At 42.2% G+C, this 27,543-nt stretch overlaps 3 protein-coding genes across 6 annotated transcripts in view; 2 read left to right on the plus strand and 1 right to left on the minus strand.

The window, feature by feature from the left end:
- SLC12A6 (solute carrier family 12 member 6) overlaps positions 1-9,366 on the plus strand; it is an 88,099-nt gene extending 78,733 nt beyond the window's left edge. For both annotated transcript variants that reach the window (XM_060096546.1, XM_060096547.1), the window contains exons 19-25: positions 1,228-1,423; positions 2,006-2,175; positions 3,361-3,492; positions 4,076-4,183; positions 4,384-4,568; positions 4,972-5,105; positions 6,303-9,366. In XM_060096546.1, the coding sequence (XP_059952529.1) occupies positions 1,228-1,423; positions 2,006-2,175; positions 3,361-3,492; positions 4,076-4,183; positions 4,384-4,568; positions 4,972-5,105; positions 6,303-6,394 (1,017 nt within the window). In that variant the 3' untranslated portion in view covers positions 6,395-9,366. The remainder of the gene's footprint in view (positions 1-1,227; positions 1,424-2,005; positions 2,176-3,360; positions 3,493-4,075; positions 4,184-4,383; positions 4,569-4,971; positions 5,106-6,302) is intronic.
- On the minus strand, positions 9,041-14,143 carry EMC4 (ER membrane protein complex subunit 4). Of its 2 annotated transcripts, XM_060096548.1 has the most exons (5): positions 13,957-14,143; positions 13,507-13,621; positions 10,357-10,510; positions 9,882-10,042; positions 9,510-9,630 (listed from the first exon to the last, which is right to left on the minus strand). In XM_060096548.1, the coding sequence occupies exons 1-5, from the start codon at positions 14,040-14,042 to the stop codon at positions 9,595-9,597; spliced, it is 552 nt and encodes a 183-aa protein (XP_059952531.1). In that variant the 5' UTR covers positions 14,043-14,143; the 3' UTR covers positions 9,510-9,594. The 2 variants fall into 2 exon arrangements, with proteins under 2 accessions (XP_059952532.1, XP_059952531.1); XM_060096549.1 differs by lacking the exon at positions 9,882-10,042 and having other exon boundaries at positions 9,041-9,630.
- Positions 14,144-14,206: 63 nt separating this feature from the next.
- KATNBL1 (katanin regulatory subunit B1 like 1) overlaps positions 14,207-27,543 on the plus strand; it is a 73,115-nt gene continuing 59,778 nt past the window's right edge. The window contains exons 1-2 of one of the 2 annotated variants that reach the window (XM_060096552.1): positions 14,207-14,325; positions 15,069-15,149. The gene's annotated coding sequence lies outside the window, so the exon portion shown is untranslated. Of the gene's footprint in view, positions 14,326-15,068; positions 15,150-25,158; positions 25,304-27,543 lie in introns of those variants that run through there. The other variant, XM_060096551.1, reaches the window with a different exon arrangement.

Consider the following 27,543-nt stretch of genomic DNA (forward strand, 5'->3'; position numbering starts at 1 on the left):
ATCTAGGGGGTGTCCTTCATAGTGCTGACTTGAATGGTCATATTCTCCCAAATACTAAGATGAACCAGAAGGTAATAATTTATTCTTCCCATTTAAAAAGCATTTCTAAACTATAAGATTATAAAGGCTAAGCACCATTTCCAAATAGATTCCAGACATTGACTGAGCCCTGAGAGAAGTCATGTAAATAAATCACCCCTTGAACTATGGTGATGGTTCCTCTCAATCTTGTGACAACAAGGAGCGATGAGCACATTTTCTTCCTCTTTCCTAATCTACATGGTACCATGACCAAGATTCCTTTGCTACTTCTGATTAGCTTATGGGATATTAAAGTTCTTCCTGAAGAAGAAAGTAGATTTCACTCTATTACAAATAATAGAACTCACCCCAGAGAAATTTCAGTGACATTTCAAAAATTTTACTGGATTTCATTTTGGAATACTTTGAAACCCTAGAACTAGAAATGCTGAAGAAACATTAGTCCAGAATGATCATAAAAATAAATAAAAAGCACGGTATTGGAAGTCAAGAGACCCCGATTATCCTAGCTACACCACTGACTTAATCTGTGCCTTTGGGAAAATCATATCCATTTTCCACACCATTATTCTCTCTACCTTTCTACCAAGAGAGTGAAGTAAGACTAAATGAAATATTATCTCCAAACTGGCTTGAATAAATAAAAGAATAGTAAAACAAATATAAGTGTCACAAGTAATCACCATTAAAATATCAAAAGGGATGTGGAAATAGCAAAAACAAAAAAGAAAACATACCTGAGATAATTCTAAACTGAAACTGAATCGTCATATTGAATTTCTAGTAATATGAGTCAGGGCAAGACTGGGACTAAGGAAGGAAGGAGATTATGTTCACACTCACCCTGGGCAATTAAGAAGGAATATTGAATATTCACTCTGTGACGATCCCTATTCTCAATTTGTTTGGTATGTTAGAAAGAAAAGCAGAAGAGAGGAAAAGGTAGAGGAACTATCAGTACATGTAGACAACTACCTACATACGTAGTAAGCACTTAGCAAGTGAAAAACGCAAAGGATAATAAAATTTCATTGGGATAAATTAAACTTTTTGAATTGTTCTGTAGAAGATAACGATCTTATGCAGAGTTTGGAAGGGGGAGGGGAATATAATACGGAGAAGGAGTAAGAAGTTAAAAGACCCAGGATGAAGTAATTCAGTGTTGAGATTCTGTCTCTCTTTCAGACCATAAAGCATCTAATGGAGGCAGAGAAGGTGAAAGGATTCTCCCAGCTGGTGGTGGCTGCCAAGCTGAGAGAGGGCATTTCCCACCTCATCCAGTCATGTGGCCTTGGGGGCATGAAGCACAACACAGTGGTGATGGGGTGGCCAAATGGCTGGCGCCAGAGTGAAGATGCTCGAGCTTGGAAGACTTTTATTGGTACAAAACATTTCTCATACTATCCTGAGGGCTCAAATAGAGGGTATACCCTAACCCCACCCCCCAGCCTCCTAAAGTAGAGACAGTGTCCTTGCTGAAGCACAGTCTCATAAGGGCACCTAAATAACTACTAGTAGTAATAACCTGATTCTATTCACCCCCTCCAGCCTTACATAATGTCCATCAGTTGTTTATCTTGCCAAGTCTTACGTTAGGAATTATCTCTGAAATTGCCATATTTCCATGTGTGTGATCTCCCACATTGACATTCTTCACAGGAATTGGAAGAATTATTCTTCAGCATCAAAATCTCCCCAATTCACGTATCCCCCCCACTTAGGAATGTAGTAATCGGAATACACCTAGTAATGTAAATCATAGTTCTCAGTCTAATTCTGTTAGCTATTCAAAATTTTTTAAATGATTTTCGTTACTTGATTTGGTATAGCCTACTGTGTAAATAGGACACCTTGCTCCAAGAACTGTCAATGGGTATTATCCTTTCTTTGCTGACATGGTAAGAAGCAAGGTAAGCCTAAGGATTCATCCTGCTTATCCTGATTCTCTCTGTTTTCTCTCTAGGCACAGTTCGAGTGACAACTGCTGCCCATCTGGCCCTGCTGGTGGCTAAAAACATCTCCTTCTTTCCCAGCAATGTGGAGCAGTTTTCTGAGGGCAACATTGATGTGTGGTGGATCGTGCATGACGGGGGGATGCTCATGCTCTTACCATTCCTACTGAAACAGCACAAGGTATTTTGACACCTTTTAAAACAAGTCTTTCTCCCTTAACTTCTGTCCTGGTTCACTAGACAGAGAGTCTTCCTTTCATTCTATAGTGTTGGGGCTTAGAAGACTTGGGGATTATTCTTGGCTTTCCATGATTCCAGATTCAACCTTATAAGAAATAGTTTTCTTTGTAGTTGATACCTATCTCCAAGGGAAATTCAGCAAATTAATAGAGCTCCATATGAGCCCTTGGAAAAAAACATTAATAAGTGAATTTAAAAAAAAAAGAAAAAGACCGGGGCTTCCCTGGTGGCGCAGTGGTTGAGAGTCCGCCTGCCGATGCAGGGGACACGGGTTCGTGCCCCAGTCCAGGAGGATCCCACATGCCGCGGAGCGGCTGGGCCCGTGAGCCATGGCCGCTGAGCCTGCGCATCCAGAGCCTGTGCTCCGCAATGGGAGAGGCCACAGCAGTGAGAGGCCCGCGTACCGCAAAAAAAAAAAAAAAAAGAAAAAAAAAAAAGAAAAAGAAAAAGACCAAAATACTGGAAACCGGGCCTCCCTGGTGGCGCAAGTGGTTGAGCGTCCGCCTGCCGATGCAGGGGATACGGGTTCGTGCCCCGGTCTGGGAGGATCCCATATGCCGCGGAGCGGCTGGGCCCGTGAGCCATGGCCGCTGAGCCTGCGCGTCCGGAGCCTGCGCGTCCGGAGCCTGTGCTCCGCAACGGGGGAGGCCACAACAGTGAGAGGCCCGCATACCGCAAAAAAAAAAAAAAAAAAAAAAAAAAAATACTGGAAACCTAAGAGGGTGTGTGTGTATCTTATACATATATATGTTCATCCTTTGGTAAGACTGAAATTTAAAATAGTGAATATTATAGTCTGCACAGTGTCATCAGTATGCTATTTGAGTAAAGCACCCTCTTAATGCATCATGTGCCATCTTTTCCGTTTTGCCAGTTTTTTTCTTGTTATGAAATAAGAACTCCCTTAAACTATATTTTATGCGTTCCTTGGTCAAGCTTTTGCCCTCACAATAATAATAGCAAGTAAGTAAAATAAATAAATAATAATATGGCAAGTAAGAATCTAGGAACATATACCCTGAAACCGTACAAGATTGTTCTAGGCAAAAGTGCCATTTGTTTTAAGAAATAACTCTTTTTTGCCTTCTTGCATTTAATTTTCCGTGTGTATGTGGTACTTTCTCAGGTGTGGCGAAAATGCAGCATACGGATCTTCACCGTAGCCCAACTAGAAGACAACAGTATTCAGATGAAGAAGGACCTGGCCACCTTCCTGTATCACCTTCGCATCGAGGCAGAGGTGGAAGTGGTGGAGATGGTGAGGAAGCTGAGTTTGAGATCAGAGAGACTACCCTGTCATTCTAGAACCTCTTCTGGTTTGGGAATTTCTTCAGCTGCAAATGTGGATTAATTCCTTAGTTCCAACAAAACTCTCATTTGTTGATCTAGATAAGTACAATGCATATGTGATGTGTATTTAGTGGTAGTTTTTAATTTTTGCTTTCCTGTTTGTTCCCTAGCCCTTCTATTTCTGCTAGATTCTTATCTGCTTAATACAGTTTTATTAAGTTTCAGTTCATATATTCGTGCTAAGATCACCCATAGCTTTTTTTAAAAAATAACCTGTAAGTATTAAAAAAAAAAAATAAGACTGGGGTTTTCGTTTTGTGTTTCAAGGAAACACGTATGTCATGGTTAGATTGTGGAAAAGACCCAGGGCTCTGGATTTGATCTACAATCCACAATATTATTATATTTATGTAGCTCAATGACTGAACAAAAACTAAAACCTAGGTCGCTATTGTGATACTTTCTCTGGTGTAATTTAGTGAGTGGAAATGAAAATATATGGTTCTTTCGCTTTTGTGCTTATTGCCTACTCTGTGTGATATCTACGGCAGCATGACAGTGACATATCAGCTTACACTTACGAGCGCACCCTGATGATGGAGCAAAGGTCCCAGATGCTCCGACACATGCGACTGTCCAAAACAGAGCGGGACAGAGAGGTGAGATTTTGCTGCACTGACCTACTCCTGGCCCCGTGAAGTCTACCCCTGAAAGGGGTGATAGTATTGTTCCCAGCATGACAGATTCTTTCCTGATTGCTTCATTGGTTATTCCACTATAACCACATTTCAAAATAATTAAATATGAAGCATGAGAGAAAATGGGGTACAGAGTCCTAGCTATGTTGGGCCTTCCTCAGGCACAGCTGGTAAAAGATCGGAATTCAATGCTACGATTGACCAGCATTGGCTCTGATGAGGATGAAGAGACAGAGACCTATCAGGAGAAGGTGCACATGACCTGGACAAAAGACAAGTACATGGCATCCCGGGGGCAAAAGGCCAAGTCAATGGAAGGATTCCAGGACCTACTTAACATGCGTCCGTAAGTTTTCCTACTCATAAGCTTATCACTTAACATAGTAGCCTAGTTAGTGCCACAGATGGGGCACTGCCTGAATACGCAGGACAGAATCTAGTCTTCATTTTACCCCAAATGCAGCCATCTTTCTATTGTTTGCCTATGCATATCAGCTACCAATTAACACTGTACACAAGCTAACCATCTTTCTTCCTGTCCGTACTGTGTTCCTGGTATAAAACAAGCAAATGTAGAATGAGAAAACCATGATATCAATATTATAAGGCAATCAATCATTTGTTCATTACATCAATCATAGTTAAAGCAAAAAATCTCTAAAATCTCAAGTTTTTTAAAGTTGACGATATGCCTAATTTTCTCTTTGCCTTAACCCACCTGTTTCTTCCCCACCACGCTCCCCTTCCAGGGACCATTCCAACGTGAGGCGGATGCATACAGCAGTGAAGCTCAATGAGGTTATAGTTAACAAGTCCCATGAAGCAAAGCTGGTTTTGTTGAATATGCCAGGGCCACCCCGAAACCCTGAGGGTGATGAAAACTGTATCCTTTCCGAGAGCAAAACTTCCAGTAGGGAAAATCTTAGCCTGTGTTAGTTAGTTAGTTATCTATCTATTTATTTAGGCACGCAGGCCTCTCACTGTTGTGGCCTCTCCCGTTGCGGAGCACAGGCCCTGGACGCGCAGGCTCACCGGCCATGGCTCACGGGCCCAGCTGCTCTGCGGCATGTGGGATCTTCCCAGACCGGGGCACGAACCCGTGTCCCCTGCATCGGCAGGCGGACTCTCAACCACTGTGCCACCAGGGAAGCCCTTAGCCTCTGTTTTAGATGGGACACTAAGTAACTGTAAAAGTCATTGTCTATGACTTCCTCTCTTGAGGAGGGAAGACTGTTAAAAGTCTCAGGCAAGGATCCTTACTTAGTGATAACTACTCTCCTTCAGGGGAGTTGGGTATAACATGTTCTCTCTGAACCCTAAAGGGACTTTTTAGGTGGCATATTTGCAACATGACTTTTAACATTCAGTGTATAGAACCCTTTCTGACAGTCCTAGAGATGGAACACCCACAGCCCTTCTCCTTTCCAGGCTCTGCCCAGTTTGCAAAGCCTCTCTCTTTTGGATGGAGTTAGGTGAGAGGCAGTTGAAGTGGAATCTCCTCTGAGGGGGAAAAGTTCTTCTTCATACCCTAATTCCAGGATTGTTTTTATGGGACCCCTTCAGCACTTCAATGGCACAGACAGGTCCATTCCCACCAGTGCCATTAAGGAAAAGAGGTTAAAAGAAAACAAAGAGTAAATCAACTATATTTGAAGAAAAGAAGAAAAAAGAACTGGCAGAAAAAACCTAACTTGAGCAGGTTCACTTGGAAATTACTGGGATTCTCTCCTGGAATCTTACAAGCTGCCCCATTGTGGCTTTTTCTTCTTTCTGCCTTATTTGCTATGTAGTAGTAACACATTACTTCTGGGTTTCCCCCATTTTAAAATAACATTTAGAAAAAAAATCTAACAAATGGGAGAGAGTCTTGTATTATTTATGCAAAGAGGCTAGATCCCCAGATTACTTCAGAGTTAGACTGAATCCAGAGTTCAGACTTCTCCAGTTCTGAATATATAATAATTAAAACAAGCATGTTGATTTTGCAGCTTCGTAGTCAGATAAACTCAGATTATCATGATGCCAGGTTTTAAATTGTGCTCTTCTCCTGCCTATTTTGTCTCCTTGACAAATTCTGAAGACATGGAGTTCCTAGAAGTGCTCACCGAAGGACTAGAGCGAGTCCTTCTTGTCCGAGGTGGGGGCAGTGAAGTGATCACCATTTATTCATAATCTACCCCTGAATGACTCTGCTGGGCCTCACCTTTCCAAAAAGGCTTCCATCCTCCATGGAAGTGCCAGCTCTTTACTACCACTCCCATCAACTAGAGACCTGTGTTCTGTGTACGTCACGCTGAACTCTTAACGAGCTGAGCCTCAAGTACTTGTGCAGAAAAGTACAAGCAGATCTGCTCTTTGCTACCATATGACCTGCTGTCCTTAAAGAAGCAGATATTCCCTCAACCTCAGAACAACGCTCAAGTCCTAGAAGCCATGCCTGTACCAGATAAAGGCAAGTTAGAATTAACAAGCTAAACCAATAAAATGAATTGGCAAAGGGGATGCTAGAAATTCAACTGAAGACAAAAGACAAGTACACATCGAACATTAAAGATGAGTCTCAGAAGTCATGATTCAATGATGACACCACGGGGGTAACAGCCAGAGAGACACAGCCTCATCATACTAAAGAATTCACGGCCAAGTACATGGGGAGCTAACATCTTTGTGGAGGCATCCGTGGCAAGCCAAGATGAAAATTTTCGTCAGTGTATCCACTGCTCTCCAGGACTCTAATTTTACATTAGGGTACTACTATATAAAAACTGAAACATGAAACGGCAGCCCCTACTTCCTCCAAAATAAGATTCCCCCAAAATATGTTTAAGTACACATAACATACTGTGTTGTGTATTTCAGCTGTTTCTCAAACCCATCCTGTGGTTAGGATTGTAATACAGGCACTGTTACCATGGGAACTGTTTTTTAAAAGGTTGAGTAAAAATTATTTCTTTCAGGTTCTTTGCAAATGGACAAACTAAGCAAACTCCAAAAGGTAGCTATCAAGATTTCCATAAATGCAGTCTGTGGTTACCTGTGCGACATGGGCAAAATATATAAGCTGTTATCTAAGAAATGCAGATGATGATGCATATTGACCAATAGGTTCTCCTTTCCTTCTCCCTTTTATGCCCTCTGGGTTATAGGCACAGATCAAAAATCATAAGAACAAACACACTAGGAAGACTGGCTAAAATCCTTTCCTAAAACCTTTGGATTATCCTTCAAAGGGAGAATCCAGCAGTGGAATTCGAAGTTTATAGCCATACTCCTTCCATAGTGCCAAAGTTCCTGAGATGCTGCTACTCTTCTTATCTACTTCACTGAAGTGGCATGCAATTGGCATTGGCCTGTTTCAAGAAACTTATTAGGAAACCTGTGGACTCATTCCCAAAGCCAGCCATACTGAAGACTTGAGGGCATGCAGCTCAGCACTAAGTATGAGCATTTTTTTCCTTTCAATTTTATTCTTCATTTTGACCGTAGAAACTTGGATCTGAACTAAGAGATTATCCAAGGTAACAGTCTTCTATTTGTTTTGTTTTCGGAAAGCTCTAAATGTGTCAAGGAATTGCTTCTGCAAGCTTAGCTTTTTATTTGCTAACTTAATGATCACAAAACACCTGCTTTTCGAGCATAGGGAAACTGCCCTGTGTGACTGAGTGGTAATTTCATGTATGTGAAATCTTCATTTATTGTACAGGATAGATAGGGTGTTCCAAGAAACTATCTTGCCTGTATTCATGTCTGCTTTTGAATTTCATTTTATTAATAATAAACAGTACCACTCTTTCATTACCAGTAGGATATGGAGCAAGCTGACTTGCTCCGTAGTCTGCAGACTATTCATCTGACCCTTATGGACAGAGGAGAAAAACCCTTCAATATGGCTTAAGAAACTGAGTCATTTTGGTTTATTCCCTTTGCTCTTCTCTCAGTGTCCAGCCCAGTCAGGTAGCAAAGCAGACAAGATCTTCTAAGTCTTTTTTTTTCTGCTGCTTCCTGCAGAGGGTAGAAGCATTGTTTACAACTTTCACTGCAACACTCCATTGCTAAGTTGAGTCCAGCAGTAGTGGAACAGGTACCCTAGGATCCAAGCTATTAAAGACCCATGATCTAAAGGTCAGCTTGCCCAGGAATTCCTTTACATTTACACAAAACCTCTGGCCAAATGGGCAGAAAGTAAGGTCAGTTTTAGAAGAGCTTTTTGTGGCTGGAGCTCTGTAAGAAAGAATCCTTTAAAGGGATAATGGAATTAGTGGCTACTAATACAGCCCCTACTTTAGGCCCTAAAACACAATCACTGTTACATGGGGAAGTGGTTATTAGGCCAGATTTAAACTCATCTCTGTCTAGGGCATTTCATGTCTATGTGTTGCTTATATTGTCTGCAAAGTGTCTTGTCTCTTTTAATCACTGCAAATAAAGCAATACCGAAAACTTGATGAGAGAATGCACCTTAGGGGAAGGGGCTTTGTGTTTCAAGCGGGAAGAGAAAGGAAAGACCTCCTCCTGCCTTTTGAAGAGATCCAGCTTTTAAGTCTTAGCTATGACTTTACCAGGGCAGGTTATGACAATATTCATTTTCCAACTGCTGGCCCTCTGCCTTTTATAGCTATCTTAAAAGCTTAAGTTTGAATTGCAGCATCTGTCTGACAGGTGCCAAGTTCCTTTTGGCAGAAAGATCACTACTTTGTATCTTCCGTTGCCTCAGAACACTGTGGCCCCAGAGATCCCGCCAATCCTCATTCTCCCTAAACAAACATGTTAAAAATCCATTTTTGTGGATATTAAAGTAGCAATTACCCTGTAAGCATTTTATGTGCTTTTTTGGTCTGGTTTATTTTTCTTTTCATCATGTATAACCTGAATTCAGCATTAGTTTCTCACATTTTCTCACATTTCTCTAGTATCTCCAACAGAATTTTTATGTCCCAGCTTGTGTTAAATAGAAGTGAAATATTAAGGAGGATAGATTTAAGGGAAACTTGTGCAACTTTTTTTTAAAGCACTGTTCTCAACCATTTAATTTATTAAAAGGAGATGCTGCTGTAGCTCTTGATTTATCAGCAACCACTCTTTTGTTTACAGACTTATGGTTTTATTTGTTGTTTTGCTCTCTACTGGAAACATAAATAAAGTTTTCTACCTTATTTTCAGTCAAGAGTTGTGGTATAGTTTTTTTGTGTTTGTAGTGATATGTACATTGTCTTTCTAGGATTTGTCTCTTCACCATGGAGAAAAGAGACCTTTTGGTCCTTCTCAGTGAGTGATAATGTTAAGGGCTGGTATGCTGAGGAGGAGCCACTGGGCATGAAGGCGGCTGTAAATGAGCTCCAGATACACAGGCACCACGTGCTTCTTTCTCAGGTTCACAAAAGCAGTCCTCCTCCACTGAACTCCATCCTCTGAAAAAAGAAAAAATGAATAGGTTAATGGTGAATGAGTACTGAAATAACTTCCTGAATCAAGTACTTAATACTTTAACCATAAGCTCTATTTTGCTTTATCTTTAAAATGTAACAACTTCCAAACTCCTAATGGATCTTATTTCTTAAGAAATGAGCTCTAAGAGCAACGGTGATCCCCCACCATCAGATGGATCTACTATTTACTGTACATTACATCTACCCCAAATTTAACTTTCCTTTTGCCTTACCTCAGGGGGCTCAATGAAGGCTAACCAATCTGATGCATGTGTAGGCAAGAGTCCCATTGACTGGCACTTATAAACAGCCAGTGCCAAACCCATAAGGTTCCCAATGAGATACACCAAACCCTGAAGAAACTTCTGGCTTGAGCTTTCTAGCATCTTGAAAGCTGTTGAGGGAACAGAACGTGTCAAACACCAAAACAACCTTTTTTCCAATACCAATCAGGCCATATATTAATATATATAACACAGACAGTCCAGCCCCATAGTCAGAGTAGAAATAGACCCCTTAAAGGTGAACAGAAACCCGCAAGCAGCACTTCCTCCATGCCACCACCACTGCCATCACCACCCTGCACACCCTCCTACTGCAACGAGCCAAGAGCTAGCTGTGCCAGAGACTTCCCGTAATGGGTTCTGCCGAAGAATTTGCCTTTGATTCTTAAAGCTTAGGGAGGATTATTATTTCGAGAATACTTACTGGCTGAAATGGCCATAAGTGCCTGAATAGGTCGCCAAGCCATCATACACACCATCATAGTTGGGAAGATGGAGATAGTATTGCCTGCCATGTACATGATGAAGAGGTTCATGGGGATCTGTTTCAGGGGACCCAAGGCAATGTCCCAGCAGCGCTAAAACAAACACAGTTTTAACCTCTGATCACTACCCTCAGTCCTACGTTATATATCACTGGTGTTAAAGTCAAACGACCACAATTCCCAACTCTGTGCTTCTGAGTGAGCTGCCTCCTCAATTCCACCACCTCTGCCCTTCTCCCACTTTGCTCTTCTAAAGATAAGGCATCTTCACCATTTCTTTTTTTCCCCATGAGTTTCCCAAATACCGTTTTTCCCCATGACTTGCGGTAAAGAAAAGGCTTCCCTACTTTTGTTCTTATACTTCTGCATCTATCACTGGCCCATCTACAACTGAAGAACTAGATAAATCCACATAGTGGTAGATTAGCATACCTCAATAACTAATAGAACAAACAGACAAATCCAGATATAGAAGATCTGAATGATATTATTAAACAATTGACAAACAGAACACTGCACTCAACAGCTGCAGAAATCACATTCTTTTCAAACACACGTGGGACATTTACAAAAACTGACAACTTACTGAGCTGTGGAGAAAGTGTCAATAACTCTCAAAAAACTCAAATCATACAAAGCATATTCTTTGATTATAATGCAATTAAGCTAGGAATCAATAACAAAAAGATAACTAGAAAATCCCCTATGTGTTAGAGTGAAAAAATGTGCTCTAAATGATCCACTAATCAAAGAAGAAATTTCAGTGGAAAACAGAAATATTGTTAACTGTGGGACACAGAGCTCTGAGAAATTTACACCCTTAAATACATATTAGAAGACTAAATAAAAGTAAGCATCTATTTCAAGAAGTAAGAAAAAGAATAAATTAAACCCAAGGAAATGGAAAGGAAGGAAATCAAAATGAGAGCAGAAATTAATGAAATTTTCTTAAAATCAACAAAGCCAAAGGTTTTTTCAAAAAGATTAAGAAAATACTGGTGAGCCTGATGAATAAAAAGCAAAATATTCAACAGCAAGAATGAAAAAAGGGACATCTCTATAGGTCTTCCATATATTAAAGTGATCAATATTATGAATTTTGGGGAAATGGCTAAATTCCTAGAAAAAATAACAACTTACCTAAACGGCGTAAGAAGTTGGAAATTTAAATAGTCTTATAACTTTAAGAAACTCTGTAATTAAGCCCAAATGGTATCCCTTGGCAAATTCTAAACATTTAAGGAAAAAATAAAGCCAATCTTATACAAACTCGGAGTAGAAAAAATGAACTCATTACTGTAATATGGGGCCTCATAAATACCAAAACCTGCCAATGACATTATGAGAAAAGTTTACAGACCAGTATCACTCATGAACCTAAATGCAAAAATCCAAGGGGCTTCCCTGGTGGCACAGTGGTTAAGAATCCGCCTGCCAATGCAGGGGACACGGGTTCGAGCCCTGGTCTGGAAAGATCACACATGCCATGGAACAACTAAGCTCACGTGCCACAACTACTGAGCCTGCGCTCTAGAGCCCATGAGCCACAACTACTGAGCCCACGTGCCACAACTACTGAGCCCACGTGCCACAACTACTGAAGCCCACGTGCCTAGAGCCTGTGCTCCGCAATAAGAGAAGCCACCATGATGAGATGCCTGCGCGCCACAATGAAGAGTAGCCCCCGCCCGCTGCAACTAGAGAAAGCCCGTGCACAGCAACCAAGACCCAGCGCAGCCAAAAAAAAAAAAAAAAAAAATCCTAAACAAAATATTTAAAGTAAATCTACCTATATAAACAAAATAATATACCCCTGTCCATTTGGGTTTATTCACATAAAAGAATAAATGGCCATATGTGTAAACAGTTGCCTTATCTGTCATTTACACAGATCATTTATATGAGAGTTTATTTACAGAATTCTTGTTTTTTTAAAATGTTTTGGCCCTGCCGAGCAGCATGTGGGATCTTAGTTCCCTGACCAGGGATCAAACCTGTGCCCCCTGCGTTGGAAGCATGGAGTCTTAACCACTGGACCACCAGGGAAGTCCCTATCCGAGAGTTTAAATATCAAATCATCCATACAACAGAATTGTTCTACAATACATATTTTATAATAATCTGCCTTTAAAATCACGCCATTTTAGTAATACCTTACTATCATGTATTATTCATATTATGCTTTGATGTACCAAGATGAAAAATGACAGGACACTTATCAAGAAAATCACTGACAACAGCTCTGTCATTTTAATGTTGTGAAAATCACTGCATTTCATGAATCAAAGTTCATTTAATACTGAACAATATTAAGCTGAGAGGAAAGTGCCAGGCACTGTTCGAGGGATTTGGGAGACAAAATCTTGCTCTCATGGAGCTTACAAGAGTAAAAAGAGAGAGAATAAAATAAGTAAACTATATATGAATTATATGGAGAAATATATATGAATGATATGGAGAAATATAAAGTAAGAAAAGACAGGGAGTGCCATGAGGGTAGACTTGACTAAGAAGGTAACATTTGAGAGACTGAAAAGAGATGAGACAGCAAATCATAAAGGTATCTGGGGGAAAAGGGAAGAACAAGTACAAAAAGCCTGAAATAGAAGCTTGCCTGGCATATTTAAGGAGCAGCAAGGAGGCCCTTCTGACTATAGGAGTGAACAAAGGGGAAAATGGTAGGAGATGAAGTGGCTTAGACCAGGATGATAGATTACAGCAATAAGAATTAAGATTTTGAATCTATTTTGAAGGTAAAACCAACGGACTGTTCTGACAGGTTAGTTGTGTGGTATAAGGGAACTCCAGTAGAAAAAGATGACTTGAACTGGAACGCATTGCTACCACTAGCTAATTTTCAACCTACTTCCTTATATCTTATGTTCAAACGTCTTTTAGTTTTACAATTATTGAGCACTTTTGGATCTGATATGTCAACTAATGTAACACTAATCTCAAGCAGTTTAGCTATCAAATATTCGGGATAAGGGCCATCTACAGTAAGACATTCATGTGCTGCGTGGGAGAAGAGGGTGGGTGTGTAGGTCAGGACTGGCCCAAGGACTATAGTGACATCTATACCTCTGTACCTTCTCCACTAGGATCCGGTCTGTCTCTTGCACGCTGGTATCAGGCACTTGCTTGTCCAAGTAACCAACTGGGTACAGCGAGTCTCCCTGGCCACCGCCCCGGTCACTTCGGCTCCTAGAGACCAAAACCAAGAAACTAAGGTTGCAGCCTTCCACACTTCATATTCCACATTTCCCGTTCGAATCACAGGAATAAAGATCCTCAGATGCATCTACCCAGATTAGACCAGCCCTCTCGTGGGTTCGTCAGACCCTTGCCTGTAGGGAGGAATGAAATAAGCATCCTTTGGTCACAGAAACCTCTATGGCAGAGAAGCCGCTAGCTCCCCAGGAGTCGTTTCTGGGCTACCCATCCTTTTCAGGGAGTTGGGCCTGAGGGTTCAGGTACTATTCCTCTGGGGTACTGCTGGGGTGGGAGCTCTGATATCGAACTTTGCCCAGGCACTTCACCTGCTGCCTCCTCCAGGTCCGCTCAGCTCAATCGCCCACTTGAAGCGCCGGCCTCGGTTGGCCACCAGGCTCCCCTGTGCCGTCATGGCAACGGCCGGCTCCCAAAGCTGCAGAGCTCCCGACCAAAACGCAGCCAGGTCCCAAGGCCAACGGCGTCCGTCACTTCTGGGGCTCACTCTGCAAGTCCACATCCGGCGCGTGGGTATAGACGTCACTTCCGTCCCGGAAATTGTCAGGCGGTTGACGGGTGTGGTCGGAACTACAGAAGGTGGGAGGGAAAAAAAGGCCGAATATAATGCTACCTAAAGCGTCTTCTGCGCCTATCCTCCTTTCTGAAGAAGGCCTGCTGGGTGTTCCCTCACCTCTAAGGTGCGTTTTATGGGACAGAGGGAAGTCCATACTGACTCTCCATTAGGGGTTGAAGCCCTGGAAAGCGTCTGGAGCTCTTACCCGTTCCTGGGAGCACAAGATTCAAATATCTGTTTAAATCCTGGCTTCACCACGGATTGTGTGACCTTGAGCGAGTTATTTAGTAGCTTCTGGGTGTTGAATGTCCACCGTGTTCCAGGAACTTTATGTCTATTATTTCATTTAATTCTCACAGTAACCCTGCGACATAGAAAGTACTATCCCTGCTCCGCAGCAAACCTAGGAGGCATTGTGGGCGTGTTAAGGCTCTTGGGCTCAAGATTCAGACGGCCTCCGTTTGAATTCTGGCTTCTTTACTTAATTGCGTGATTTTGGGCAAGTTAGATTCTTTGTGTTTCAAACCTTTCCATATGTACCTGCTTTCGAGGCTTGTTCTGAGGTTAAACAGAGTGCTCGCCACAAGTTCATGACGTGTTTTTTAATGTCATTAATCTCCAACATTATTCGTAGTGATTGGGTTTTGTATTCAGCTGTATACCTATATCATAATTAAATCTATTATTGGGTTTTTAAGTTGTCTACTGTTTTTTTCCCTTTTGTAACCCATGTTGCTGTCACTGTCATTCAAATCATATATTCCTTCCCTTGTAAAGTGCTCTCCTACTTGCTATAAAATTTTTTAAGCTACAACAAAGTTTCTTTGGTCTCAAGGGTACTCCAGGTCTTTTATTCCTTTGTTCTAGGAATCCTCATAGTGTTATTTGGTAAAAACGTGTTCCAGAGGACGTGAAGATGTTGAGACTGAACTGAGGAAAGGTTCCAAGGTCAGATAAGCTCGAGATACTGTATTCTGCACATACATCCCAGAGATTCTCGGTGCTACTGGTATAACATTAAAACCACAAGAAATGATTCAGTAAATAATCTTTCATTTTGTTTCCCAATCTGCCTGAATAACAACCCTCTTTTTTTTTCTATCACATCTGTTAATGTCCAATGGAATCAATGTTCCATAGAACACAGAGCGCAACTTGCTATATACGTGCTAGAATTAAAGAGAAATAAGAAGGCACTCTTTAAAGATCTGACTGATATTTTTTAAAGATTGTTAGAATATCATTAGAAATAGTAGATCCTTTATGGAAATGGAGTTTCAGATTGGAATTAAACTTTTGAGGATCCAAGTTTTTGCACAAAAATGTGTTTTGTAAGAAAAGTAAAGGGAAACATTTTAATCCTGACTCCAAATGAACTCCTAAGAGAGGTAGGAACTCTCTTGGCCTACATTTCTTCATCTATAAAATAAGGGACTTGTACCAGATAACTTCTTAGGGTACCTTCTAGTTCTAAAATATATATTTTTGGAATACGTATTTTGCATATTATTCTTTCATATATGGTATATTCATAGAAAGAAGACAAATCATAAACACATAAAGGAATAATGGGATTTCATATCATTTTTTAAAATTGTGCTTTTCCATACTTTCAGTAATTCTCTGCATTATGCAGGTACCACTTTTGGATTTAGAGAAATATAAATGTTTTAATTATATGACATGATTCTAAACCTAGAAGTGGAATGGTTCTGTCCTAGATTCAAAGGAGACTCATCTTGGGAGCCCTTAAAAAATACTGATACCTTGGCCACACCCGCAGAGATTCTAATTCATTTGCTTAGGATGGAGCAAGGTCATCAGTATTTTTGTATGGCTCTCCAGGTGATTCTCCTTTGCAGCAAGGACTAAGAACCACTAACCTAGAGTGTTTGGTTGCTCTAAAATGACATGGTTTGAATTTACACAAAGTAATTTAAGCAATCATTAGTTTTTGAGAGCCTCCTTTTATGCCTCCCACTGGGATAAACTTGAATTAGAGAATAATAGAAATACTGAAATTGTAAAAATAAATGTTAAACTTCCTTTACTTTGTGGCTTTGAGCAAATATGATTTTAATTAAAGAAACTGAGAAGGCAAACCATGATTCCACAGGTCATATGGGTTGGCTTGTTTGACTTTTACAATTTGTGCCACCTGCGCAGTTTTGGTATTTGTTTTTGTAAATATCTTCCCCGCCTCTGCCACCCCACCCCCCAACCTCTTTTAGGAGTCTGAGAAGCTGACTATTTCTAATACTTCATGCCATTCTCTTCAGAGCAGTTGCATTTGGATTGAAACTTGAACAAGGAAATTTCTATTTCACACAACCAGATTTGCGAGAATGGATCCCTTTAAAGGAAAAAAAGCTTTACAGCTATGTCTTAAGTTTTTGGTCTCTGCCATTTTACAATGTCCCTATAATAAATCTATTCGGCTATCCTCAGAGGTCCAACCAGTTCCCCCAGTGTGCTCTAAAATCTCCTAATCCTTTTGGCAGCTTAAATAAAATGGACTTCTACTGCAATCTCCATTTATTTGTGTTATTTAACTCTACTATCATTATTGCCTTCTGAAAAGGAACACCTTACTATTGCACCATTCATGATGCAGTTTATTCTGTGTCAGTAATGGGGTTTTAACAAGAGGAAACTTTTTCCTCTGTTTTGTCTGTTTGCATTTTCAAACCTCTTTAGTGAAAAAAAAATTTTTTTTTTTTTAGTAAGATCCTACCTTGCTAGTTCTTGTTGGGTTTCTGCATCATTTCTATGCAGATTACAAATTTTTCAATTTCTGGTTCATGGCTCTGCAGTGTCATGAAATGCACCTGTCAGCAGTGACATGAACTAATATGGTGCTGGGAAAAGATGTTGGGTAGTAATACCATTCTTCATTAGCAATTACCTTTTTTTAACTTCAGGAAGACTGTTGTGCATTCACATTTTACCTGCAATTCACAGGTTCCCATTATAGCACTTCCCTCCAGCCCTTGCTTAGGAAGCTGGGAGGATTGCCATTCCCACAGATCCCATTAAAAGCTAAGAATGACAACCATAGCATAAGTCATAATGATATATCACTGCTAGCCTAACATGTTTCTTCAAGCTTGGTTACTCTGGATTCATGCTGGTGATTAATTTCAGCTATCTTGGAGGTGGGCTAAACTGTCTCTACACCAAGGATCTGAATGACTAATCCAGGTCCTTTGTGGCATTTTTGCTTATGTGCTAATTTTAAGAAGCCTCGATTGGTTCCGTAATAACGCATTGTTTTATAGCCTGAGTTTTTTGTAAGGAGGATTGTCCTCCCAAAATTCATATGTTGAAGCCCTAACCCCCAGTGTATTTGGAGATGGGGCCTCTGGGGGGTAATTAGGGTTAGATGAGGTCATGAAGGTAGGGCTCTCATACCGGGATTAGTGCCCTTATAAGAAGAGACACAAGAGAACTTGCTGTGTCACTCTGCCATGTGAGGACACAATGAGAAGGTGGCTGTCTACAGCCAGAAAGAGAGCTCTCACCAGGAGCTGAATCAGCCAGCACCTTGATCTTGGACCTCCCAGTCTCCAGAACTGTGAAAAACTAAATTTCTGTTGTTAAAGCCACCCAGTCTGTGGTATTTTGTTATGGTAGCCCAAGCAGACTAATAAAAGGATGAAGTGGGATTCAGAAGAATTGAAGGAGAACAATAAGTACCTTTTGTGTTTATTGAAGTGCTTTTGAAAGATAGTCATCCGTTAAAACATAAATGTAGGATTGTTTAATTTGTAGAAGTTTATTACATAAGTGGAAACATATTAAACACTGTGCACTGACTTGTATTTTCACTTAATCCATCTTGGATGTCTTCCATGTCTGTCACTCAGATCTACCTCATTCTTCTTAAAGGCTACAGAGTATACATGGCATGGATGTTTGATAATTTAGTTAACCAGTCCCTAATTGATGAGCATTTAGGTTGTTCCCATTTGTCACTGTTACAAAAAAGTGTTACTATGAACATCCCTGGGTAGTTTGTCAGCACAGTTCTGTAGGAGAGTCATACAATTAAGGTTGCTTACCACAGAGGTTATACAGTTACAGTATTAATAAATTCAAATAGGCCCTCCAAAATGTGATAATTTACACTTTTAAGAGTTTGTGGACTAAATTATTTTTAGTCTTATAGTGAGTTATATAGTGTCCCCCCAAAATTCACATCCACCTGGAACCTCAGGATGTGACTGTAATTGGAAATAGGAACTTTGCAGATGTAATTAGTTTAGATGAGGTCATATTAGATTAGGGTGGGTTCTAAATCCAATAACTGATATCCTTATCAGAGGACAGGGCACACAGATAGATACATGGGGTAGAAGTCCATGTGACAATGGAGGCAGATCGGAGTACTGCAGCTACAAGACAACGATTGCCAGAGCCACCAGAAGCTAGGAAGAGGCAAGGAAAGAAAGATTCTTGCCTAGAACCTGCAGAAAGATCATGGCCCTGCCAACACCTTGGTTTTGGTTTTCCAGCCTCTAGAACTGTGAGAGACTGTATTTCTGTTGTTTTAAGCCACTCAGTTTCTGGTACTTTGTTACTATGGTCCTAGGAAACTAATACAAGTTTCCTTCTGGAAGAGGAAATCATTCAAATGAATTAGGCTAACCAGGGTTAGCTTAAGTGGGAAATAATAGCAAATACTAAAATAATATTGCCAAAGCTGCCAAATCAGATCCTAAACTTTAAAACATTTGCACAATTTTAATTTCCTAATTGCTGTAAATTCGTAAAGTGATTTTTAAATTTTATTTATTTATTTTTGGCTGCATTGGGTCTTTGTTGCTGCATGCAGGCTTTTCTCTAGATGCAGCTAGTGGTGGCTACTCTTTGTTGTGGTGCGTGGGCTTATTGCTGTGGCTTCTCTTGTTGCACAGCATGTGCTTTAGGTGCACGGGCTCAGTAGTTGTGGCTCATGGGCTCTAGAGTGCAGGCTTAGTAGTTGTGGCACACGGGCTTAGTTGCTCTGTGGCATGTGGGATCTTCCCAGACCAGGGCTCGAACCCGTGTCCCCTGCATTGGCAGGTGGATTCTTAACCACTGCACCACCAGGGAAGCCCAGTAAAGTGATTTTTAAAAATTATTTTAATTAAAAAAGAAAGATTTATTAGATAAAATGAAAAATACAAATAAGTAAAAAAGATAACTAACAAATCCTATCATGCAAGAAAGTGATAATAATAATAATTTTCTTGGACATTTTTATTTAGACTCTCCCAGATTTTTTGATTTATATTTTGACTTATTTAACATATGTTTTATAACATGCTCTTCCATGAAGGGCCATATTTTTATTTTTGTAAGAGGCAAAGGAAAAAGTCTGGCTAAATCTTTCAGTTTTCAAAAAAACTCTGATACCTCTGCCAGATGTTCAGTTTCTGTTGCTTTCATCCAACCCTGGCCACAATCATGAGGCACCACCACGATGCCACTCACCAATTTCTACAGTCCTCCCCAACCAGCCTACAACTGGAGCCACACCCCATTTCCCAGGACTGGAACTAGTCCTGCTGCCCTTTGTAGATCAGATTATTTCTGTAGAATATGTGTGCTCTCGCCTTTAAAGGATTCAGAGTTTAGGTAAGTTTGGGCAGCACTGCTCTATCTTTCTATTTTTATTTATTTATTTACTTACCTACCTACCTCGCCATGCAGCTTGCGGGATCTTAGTTCCCCCCACCAGGGGTTGAACCTGAGCCCTCGGCAGTGGAAGCGCAGAGTCCTAACCACTGGACCACCAGGGAATTCCCTTTCTTTTTAGAGATTCACAATTAATGTTAGTATTTTAAAGACTGAGAAATGCTACAGTAAAGAAATATTTGTTTTATCCATCAGTTACTGAACTTCTTTGGCCAAGGAAGCCTTTTTCTTCTTCTTCCTTTTTCCCTCTCTTTTCAGTCTATCAACATCTTGCAGAATGGGTGTTCTGAAGAACACGGCCAATTTTGGATAGCCAGTTTAAGGTCAGACTCAATTTTGTTACTGCCAGAGTGGTTTGACCGTGTGTCCAGCTCCAAGAAACGGACTTCAGTCTTAGTGATCTTCCTGCAGCTCCAATCTCGAGGCTGTAGACCTCCTTTGCTCTCTCAAGCCCCCTTCCCAAGGACATTATCCTGCTTCTGATGCTTGTTGTTCTGCCCATTTCATTTCCTTCCTGCCTGCATCCTGCCCTTGAACTCCTCTCCGCTATGCCTGTTTGTTTTGAGCGCCCCGGAGTATCAAACCCCCAAGCAACTGCATGACTGGACTTGCTTTGTGAAAGGTCATGACTTTCAGATACCCTGTACTGATTACCAGGCTGTTGGCACCCCAGCGAGTCTGTCTCCGCAGCATTAGCCCCCCTCCTGGAACTGGTCTAGTTCCAAGACTGCTTTTCCAAGGCAGCAGTCAACCAAATTGTGTTCTTCTCTATCTTAGAAAAATCACTGGACAGGTAAAGTTGGGGGTGGGGAATATTTTGCAGAGAGAGAGCCACAATCAGTGTGCTATATACTATTAGAGTGTTTTACGTAGGTTACCCTGTTTGCCAACATCCCCTGCAAGAAGAGTTATCCTCGCTCTGCAGTTAAGGTAAAGATGGTGTAGAAGGGCCCAAAGGCAGTGATCTAGGCTTCTGATAGAGATGAGCCTTGCTCCAGAGCTAGTGTTCTTTCCGCTCTAACCTGCTGCCCGCTACCATCTTCCAGGTGACGATGTATGTAATTACAGGAAATCTACTTGGGGAAGGAGGGAAACAGTCTCTTTGGCTTCAGATTTGAAAATCTATAACAAATACCATCACCCGCTTTGCAGCTGTCGAAGTGCCACAGAGCTGCATCCAAAACAAACTGTTTTTAACAGGAGGATCCCCTACTATTCAGCAGTCCCCCCCAGCCCCCCACCCTCCACCTGCCAAACAAAATCCAGGAAGCTGCTGCTGCTTCTGCCACCAAGGCATCTGTACCGTGGTGGTATTTGAAACGACCGTGGATCTTGCAAACGGGGAGTGAGCTTTGCTCCTTTCCACTGCTACTGCCTTATCTGAAACTTTCCCTACTGCCATCCTTTCCTTCCACAGTCTGCACAGGAAGGTGGGGAAGGGAGGAGCAGAATAAAAGGGACTGACTTCTCACTTTGACTGCCAAGGTCAGCTGGAATTTTCCAAGGCCTCTGAGGCTGAGCAGTGGATGTAGTTAGCTATGGAATGGATGAGCTATTGTGTTTTACGGTCTCTTCACGCTCGGTCCTCTATCAGGCCTGGCGTCAGTCTGAGGGAATGAGAATGGCATCACCACAGTAAATGCTCTGGCTCCCTGCACCTCCGGCCCGAAGGACAACATTTTCATACCTAAGGCTCAATCCTCCCTCCCTCCCATTAGTCATCTTGCATCCTGGTGATAGATTAATCCTCCTAAAGTACTGATTTAACTCTGTCATTTCCCCGCTCAATGCCTATGCCTTGTTGTTTTGTGTCTTAAAGTTTCAACTGCCATTTTTATTATTATGTGCATTTATAGTGATTGGCATTTCAATTAATATTATATGGATCTATGTAATATGATATCATAAAAAGGCAGTTTACAAAGTTATAAGGATATGATCTCATTTCTTAAATGTAGTTACATTTGCATAGTAAAATATCTGAAAAAAACATATGTTCAAATGGAAACAGTGCTTGTCTGTGAGTAATAGACTTTTAATGGTTTCTAGTAGTTTTTTTCCTTCCCAAACACCTTTGCTTGATTATTCCAGATCTTCACAACCTGTCAGGTGACAGTCTTTCCTCCTGCTACTCCCCAGAGCTCTCCCCACCCCACTCAAACCGGGATAGACGGCGGTCCTGGAATTTATTTTGTACTTCCCCTGTCTGTCTGGAACACCCTGCCTGTCAAAATCCTGTCCAGCTTGTCAGGCCCGACTGCAGCCTTCCTGCATGATCCCTTCCCTGACTCTCCACTCAGAAGCGTACATACAGCTTTGCATGAGAGTTCTTTTCTCACATGGGTGTTTATAGTCAGGGTTATTCTACACACCGTCTCTGAATGATGTCCATACCCCTGTGAGAGGGGGAATGTAGGGCAGAAAGGCTAATTCAGCTGCCTGTTCACTCCGATGGTAGGAATATTTAAGGCAGTCAGAAGGAAGCACTGAGGGAATGGCTAGAGGGGTGCACTCCCTTGGAGACTGTCCACTGTGGGGGCTGGCGGGGCACCACCTTTCTGTGCATAAGGGCTGGTGGTGCAGGGACAATAAAAATATGTATGGAATGCACTCTTTTTTAATCCCTTAACAACAACAAAAAAAACTTGATTGCACTCCAAGGGGAAAAAAAATTCAACTTTATTGACTGAAAAATATCAGTGAAGAAAACTGACCTGCATTTCATCAATAAAATGATATATATTTCAAAAATAGCAATATGAAGGCAAATTTCTTTATTCTCACCTTAAGTTATGTTGACATTTGGCAGCCTCATGAGAACGGTGGGCCAGAGATCTGTAAACCCCAGAACTAGAGTCTGAAGATGAACCTGCCTGAGACTCTTGCCCTAAGAAGCTCTAGAAATGAGAACATCAAGGTTCTCCTCTGGCCTTCAGACAACCTGGGACCTTGTTTGAGCTGAGATCCTTCTATGTTAACACAGCAGATTCCCCGAGTCCTAGGACTCTGTTACTTGTCTGACCTCATCACCCAGCCTTCCTTGAGGGTAAGAACTGTGTCTTACACTCTTCACCCTCTTCTGGTGAGGGCCCAGCACAGTGCCTTTTGCATGGTGGGTCATCGAGAAATTCCTGTTTGTGAGAATGGTGATGAAGAAATAGTTGGAGAGAAAATGACTTCACCCATGTGTGTTGAATTTTATTTTCTTTAAAACAGCACACCCACTTAGTGGAAGTCATACTCCAGGAATGTTCTATGCTGCACACCACTAGAACCCAGGGCTTCTGTTCCCTTCACTCACTCACTCTTCTGGACTCTCTCAGCAGTTCCCTCTGTTGACAGGTATGGCCCCGCACAGCGGCACGTGCCTGCTTGTGCTTGGTACAATCTGAGAAGCTCGCAAAGGCATTGCTTATGCAAAACATATCCTAAAAATATTTCTCCCGGGCTTCCCTGGTGGCGCGGTGGTTGAGAGTCCGCCTGCCGATGCAGGGGACACGGGTTCGTGCCCCAGTCCGGGAAGATCCCACATGCCGCGGAGCGGCTAGGCCCGTGAGCTATGGCCGCTGAGCCTGTGCGTCCGGAGCCTGTGCTCCGCAACGGGAGAGGCCACAACAGTGAGACGCCCGCGTACTGCAAAAAAAAAAAAAAAAAAAAAAAAAATTTCTCCCATCAACCTAAAGCAGTGCCTGAAATTTTCACCATTACTTAATTTTTTTTGTATAAAGTAAGTAAGGACCTTGTTACTAGAGGGGAAAAATACATTGTTATTATCACCTAATGATATTTTAGCTCTGATTAGTTTATCTGCCAGGCCTCGCATTGCTCTGAACTCCCACAGCCTCTAGGATATACCTTTTATCATTGCTTTCACCACAATGTATTGGAATGATCTCTTTCCCTGTTTGTCCAAGCCACTGTGAGCTTCCCCAGGCTATCTCCTGGTACAGTGTCAGCCTGGCACATGATGGGCCCGCAAAAATATCGTTAAACCCAACTTAGGTTGCCCTGGGGACTTCTGAACAGAGTGCCTAAAGCAGTGAGTCCAGGGATGTGGAGTCTTGCAGTGAGCAACTGTTACACCAAATGCACTACTTGATAGGCTTCTGCAAGGGATGAGAGGCCCACCAGAGACAAACTTGCTCCTGTCACAATTTGGTTAACGTTGACCAGTAGCTTACCTGTGAAGATGGGTAGACCCTGTCTCCACTAAGATGAAGAGAATTACCCTCAGTAATTAAAAGCACGTCAGGGATAGATCCAACCCTAACCTCATCCTCTAGTGTTCGCCATCCCAAAGAAACTGAGCCTGCTTCCTGGGGACAGGGTCCACATCATGCATATTTCTTGTGTTCTTAACAGTCCAGAACAGAGTCTGGCAAATATCAGGAACTAACAAATAAGAGCTAACAATTATATAGTGCTTACCATGTGCCAGATACATTCCTCTAAGAATTTTACATGTGTTAACTCATGTAATCCTCATAACGATGAGGCAGATACCATTAACATCCCCATTTTACACATGGGGAAACCAAAGCTCACGGGAGTTTATATGACTTTGCCGAGGTCACAGAGCTCCAGTCTACCCTTTTAAATATTTTGCCTTAGTGCACTTAAATAAGAGTGATTGAATAAGTCTCTCCCTACACCATATTTTTTTTAAATAAATTTATTTATTTATTTATTTGGCTGCGTTGGGTCTTCGTTGCTGCGCACGGGCTCTTCTCTCTAGTTGCAGTGCCCGGGCTTCTCATTAAGGTGGCTTCTCTTGTTGCGGAGCACAGGCTCTAGGCAAGTGGGCTTCAGTAGTTGTGGCACGCAGGCTCAGTAGTTGTGGCTCGTGGGCTCTAGAGCTCAGGCTCAGTAGTTACGGTGCATGGGCTTAGTTGCTCCACAGCATGTGGGATCTTCGCAGACCAGGGGTCAAACCCGTGTCTCCTGCCTTGGCAGGCGGATTCCTAACCACTGCGCCACCAGGGAAGTCCCATCCCTGCACCGTATTTTTATAGCAGATTGTTTGCACCTCCTGGTGCAACACTTAAAGCACGGTTTCACCCACTAGACTGTGACTAGCGCAGGGTCATTCTTTGACCCTTATCCACCCTCAGTTCCCCGAGCAGTATTGCTTGCCCCATCGTAGCAGGACTACCATACCTACCTGTGTCCGCCAGGGGGCACTGTGTCCACACCTCCTCCTCCCGCTCCCTGCACCCCTGCGCAACCTGAGAGGGGCGGAGGCAGCGTTGGGCGGAGCCTCCGAGACGCCCTAGGGGGAGCTATCCCGGCGGGCCGCGCGTGCGGCCGCGTTTGAATGGCCCTGAGTGGGCTCGGCCGGGGACCCGAGGGATAGTCTGGGCTGCCGGGGCGCAGTCGGTCAGCGCCTGGGCTAGGCGGAGGCGCCGCGGTACCATGAGGCGCCGGTAAGTGACGACCGGGCCTGCGCCATCCCCGCGCCGGCGGTTGCCCTGCGGGGGCCAGGCTTCCCCTCGGGCCTGACCGCGCCCTGGGCCCACCTGCAGGCCCCGCGGCGGCCTCTGCTCGGCCCGGCCCGCGCGGGGCTGCAGGGGTCGGGGGTCGGGGCGGCGGGGCCGCGGTCTCCCGTGGAGCCCTCTATCCGGCCGCGGCGAGGAGGGTCGGGGCGGCGGGCGCAGGAGCCCGCCCGGGTGGGCGCGAGGGGTCCGGGCCGGGAGAGGCGTGGACGGAACCTGCTGTCACTTATTTATCTGCGGGTGGAGCCGACTTGTGCATCCCAGGGCGGAGGGAAGGACGCCGGCGTCTGAGGCGCTCTGTTTGAGGACAGGTTTTCCCGAGAGCCGCCTAGGCCCGGCCGTGGTATTTCCTTATTTTCTGTCGGGTCCTTGCTTTCCTGACACATAACCTTTTGTTCAGCAGGACAAAAACTTGACATAACTGCATAAGAATTGCTGATTGCAACTTTAAAAACCTCATTGTATTTTCTGAAAAGTTGTTCTGTAACAGTACCTAGGCTTTTACCAAGGTCTTAAATGGGCTTAAATATGGGGAAAACAAAGAGTTGATTTGTTTCCTTGTGGCTTGTAAAATTCCTTGAAAACAGAGGTTTCTATGTCAGTTTCTTTGAGATTAAAAAAAAAAAAAAAAGACTAACAGAAATTAGGTCTGTAATAATCACCAGTTTAGCAATGGCAAAGATTATGAGAAACTAGTCCACCTAATAGCTTAAATTTGTGTAGTTTGTCCTGTTGTGTTGTTTTTTAACCAGCTTCAGACTTGAATCAGAACTTTATACGTTGAGGCTTTTACTTGGCTAATAACTAGCATTGTAATCATAACACTGGTTAATATTTATTTTGTGCTTTCTATATGTCAAGCACTGTTTTGAGAGCTTTGCTTTGGGACAGATACTATTATTATCCCCATTTTGACAAAGAGGAAACTGAGGCACAGAGACGTTAAGTAACTTGCACAAGGTTACACAGCTAGTATAATTGGGACCCAAGCAGGCTGGCTCCATGCTTGTAGCTATGCTGCTCTACTGCCTCCTTTATATGTGGCTCTTTTTAGTTTACAAAGCAGTTTCATTTTATTTACTTCTCTCAACTGGGGAAATAATATACGTGTGAGGTGCGTTCGTGTACATGCACACAGTACTAAATCGAGTTCTCTGCTCTTGTGGACGTAACTTTTGTGCATCGAGCAGCAAAATCCATTGGCTATTTTAAGATAAATAGAATTTATAAAGTTCCTGTTTGTATTGTAGGTTCTAGTTTTAATCCCTTTGTGTCATTTCCTAAAAGTGTAGAGAACAGTTTGAAACCTATGTAATTCCTTAAAATATACCATTATATATTAATGATTCTTTCTGAAAACTTACTGAGTGGTTACTCTGTTCTTGGAATGATTAACTCCATGACAAGAAATAGGATTCAGAAGCAATTAAGAAATCAGTTTACACTTATTTACAGCCGAGCATTTAAATTTTTAATTTCATTCATCAGTTATCAAGCAATGTTAGGCCCAATTGGTTATACAAAAGAAATGTGCCAGGGCAACAAATCTGTCTAGTTTGGGGTATAAAATTAAAAACAATCACCACCACCACCAAAAAAAAAAAAAAGAAGAAAGATATATGAGATATTCTTTATTAGTGCAGTAGGTGTATGATGAACTGAACTGAGTAGATCAGTAATGCTTCTGCAAAGAACCCAAACTGAAGCATGGGTGTAGGGCATTGAATAGAAGTGTGAATGGGGAGTTTTAGTGAGGAAACAGTGTGTTCAAAGACTTGAAATTGGGAATGAAAATGATTTTTCTAGGGAACAGTAAGTCTGGTCTATTTGGAAAGTTCCTATTGAGAAAAATAAGATTATGGCAGACTATGAGGAATGTTATATAAGACATATGTCAAAGAGGTTTAGGTTTGACATATTTTTAAAAAGAGATATGATTTTAGAAGTTTAAAAACTTTTAAATCGGTAATTCTCAGCTGCTGGCAGTTTTGCCCCTCAGGGGACATTTGGCAGTGTCACGCCTTGGGGGGTGGGGTGCTATTAGCATCTAGTGGATAGAGGCCAGGAATGCTGCTGAACATCCTGCAATGGGTCAGCCCCTCCATGAGAAATAATTACCCCAAATGTCAGTGGTGATGAGGTTGAGAAATCCTCTTTTAAGTTGTTTGCTT

The sequence above is a fragment of the Mesoplodon densirostris genome, chromosome 4, assembly GCF_025265405.1.
Source record: "Mesoplodon densirostris isolate mMesDen1 chromosome 4, mMesDen1 primary haplotype, whole genome shotgun sequence".
NCBI lineage: Eukaryota > Metazoa > Chordata > Mammalia > Artiodactyla > Ziphiidae > Mesoplodon > Mesoplodon densirostris.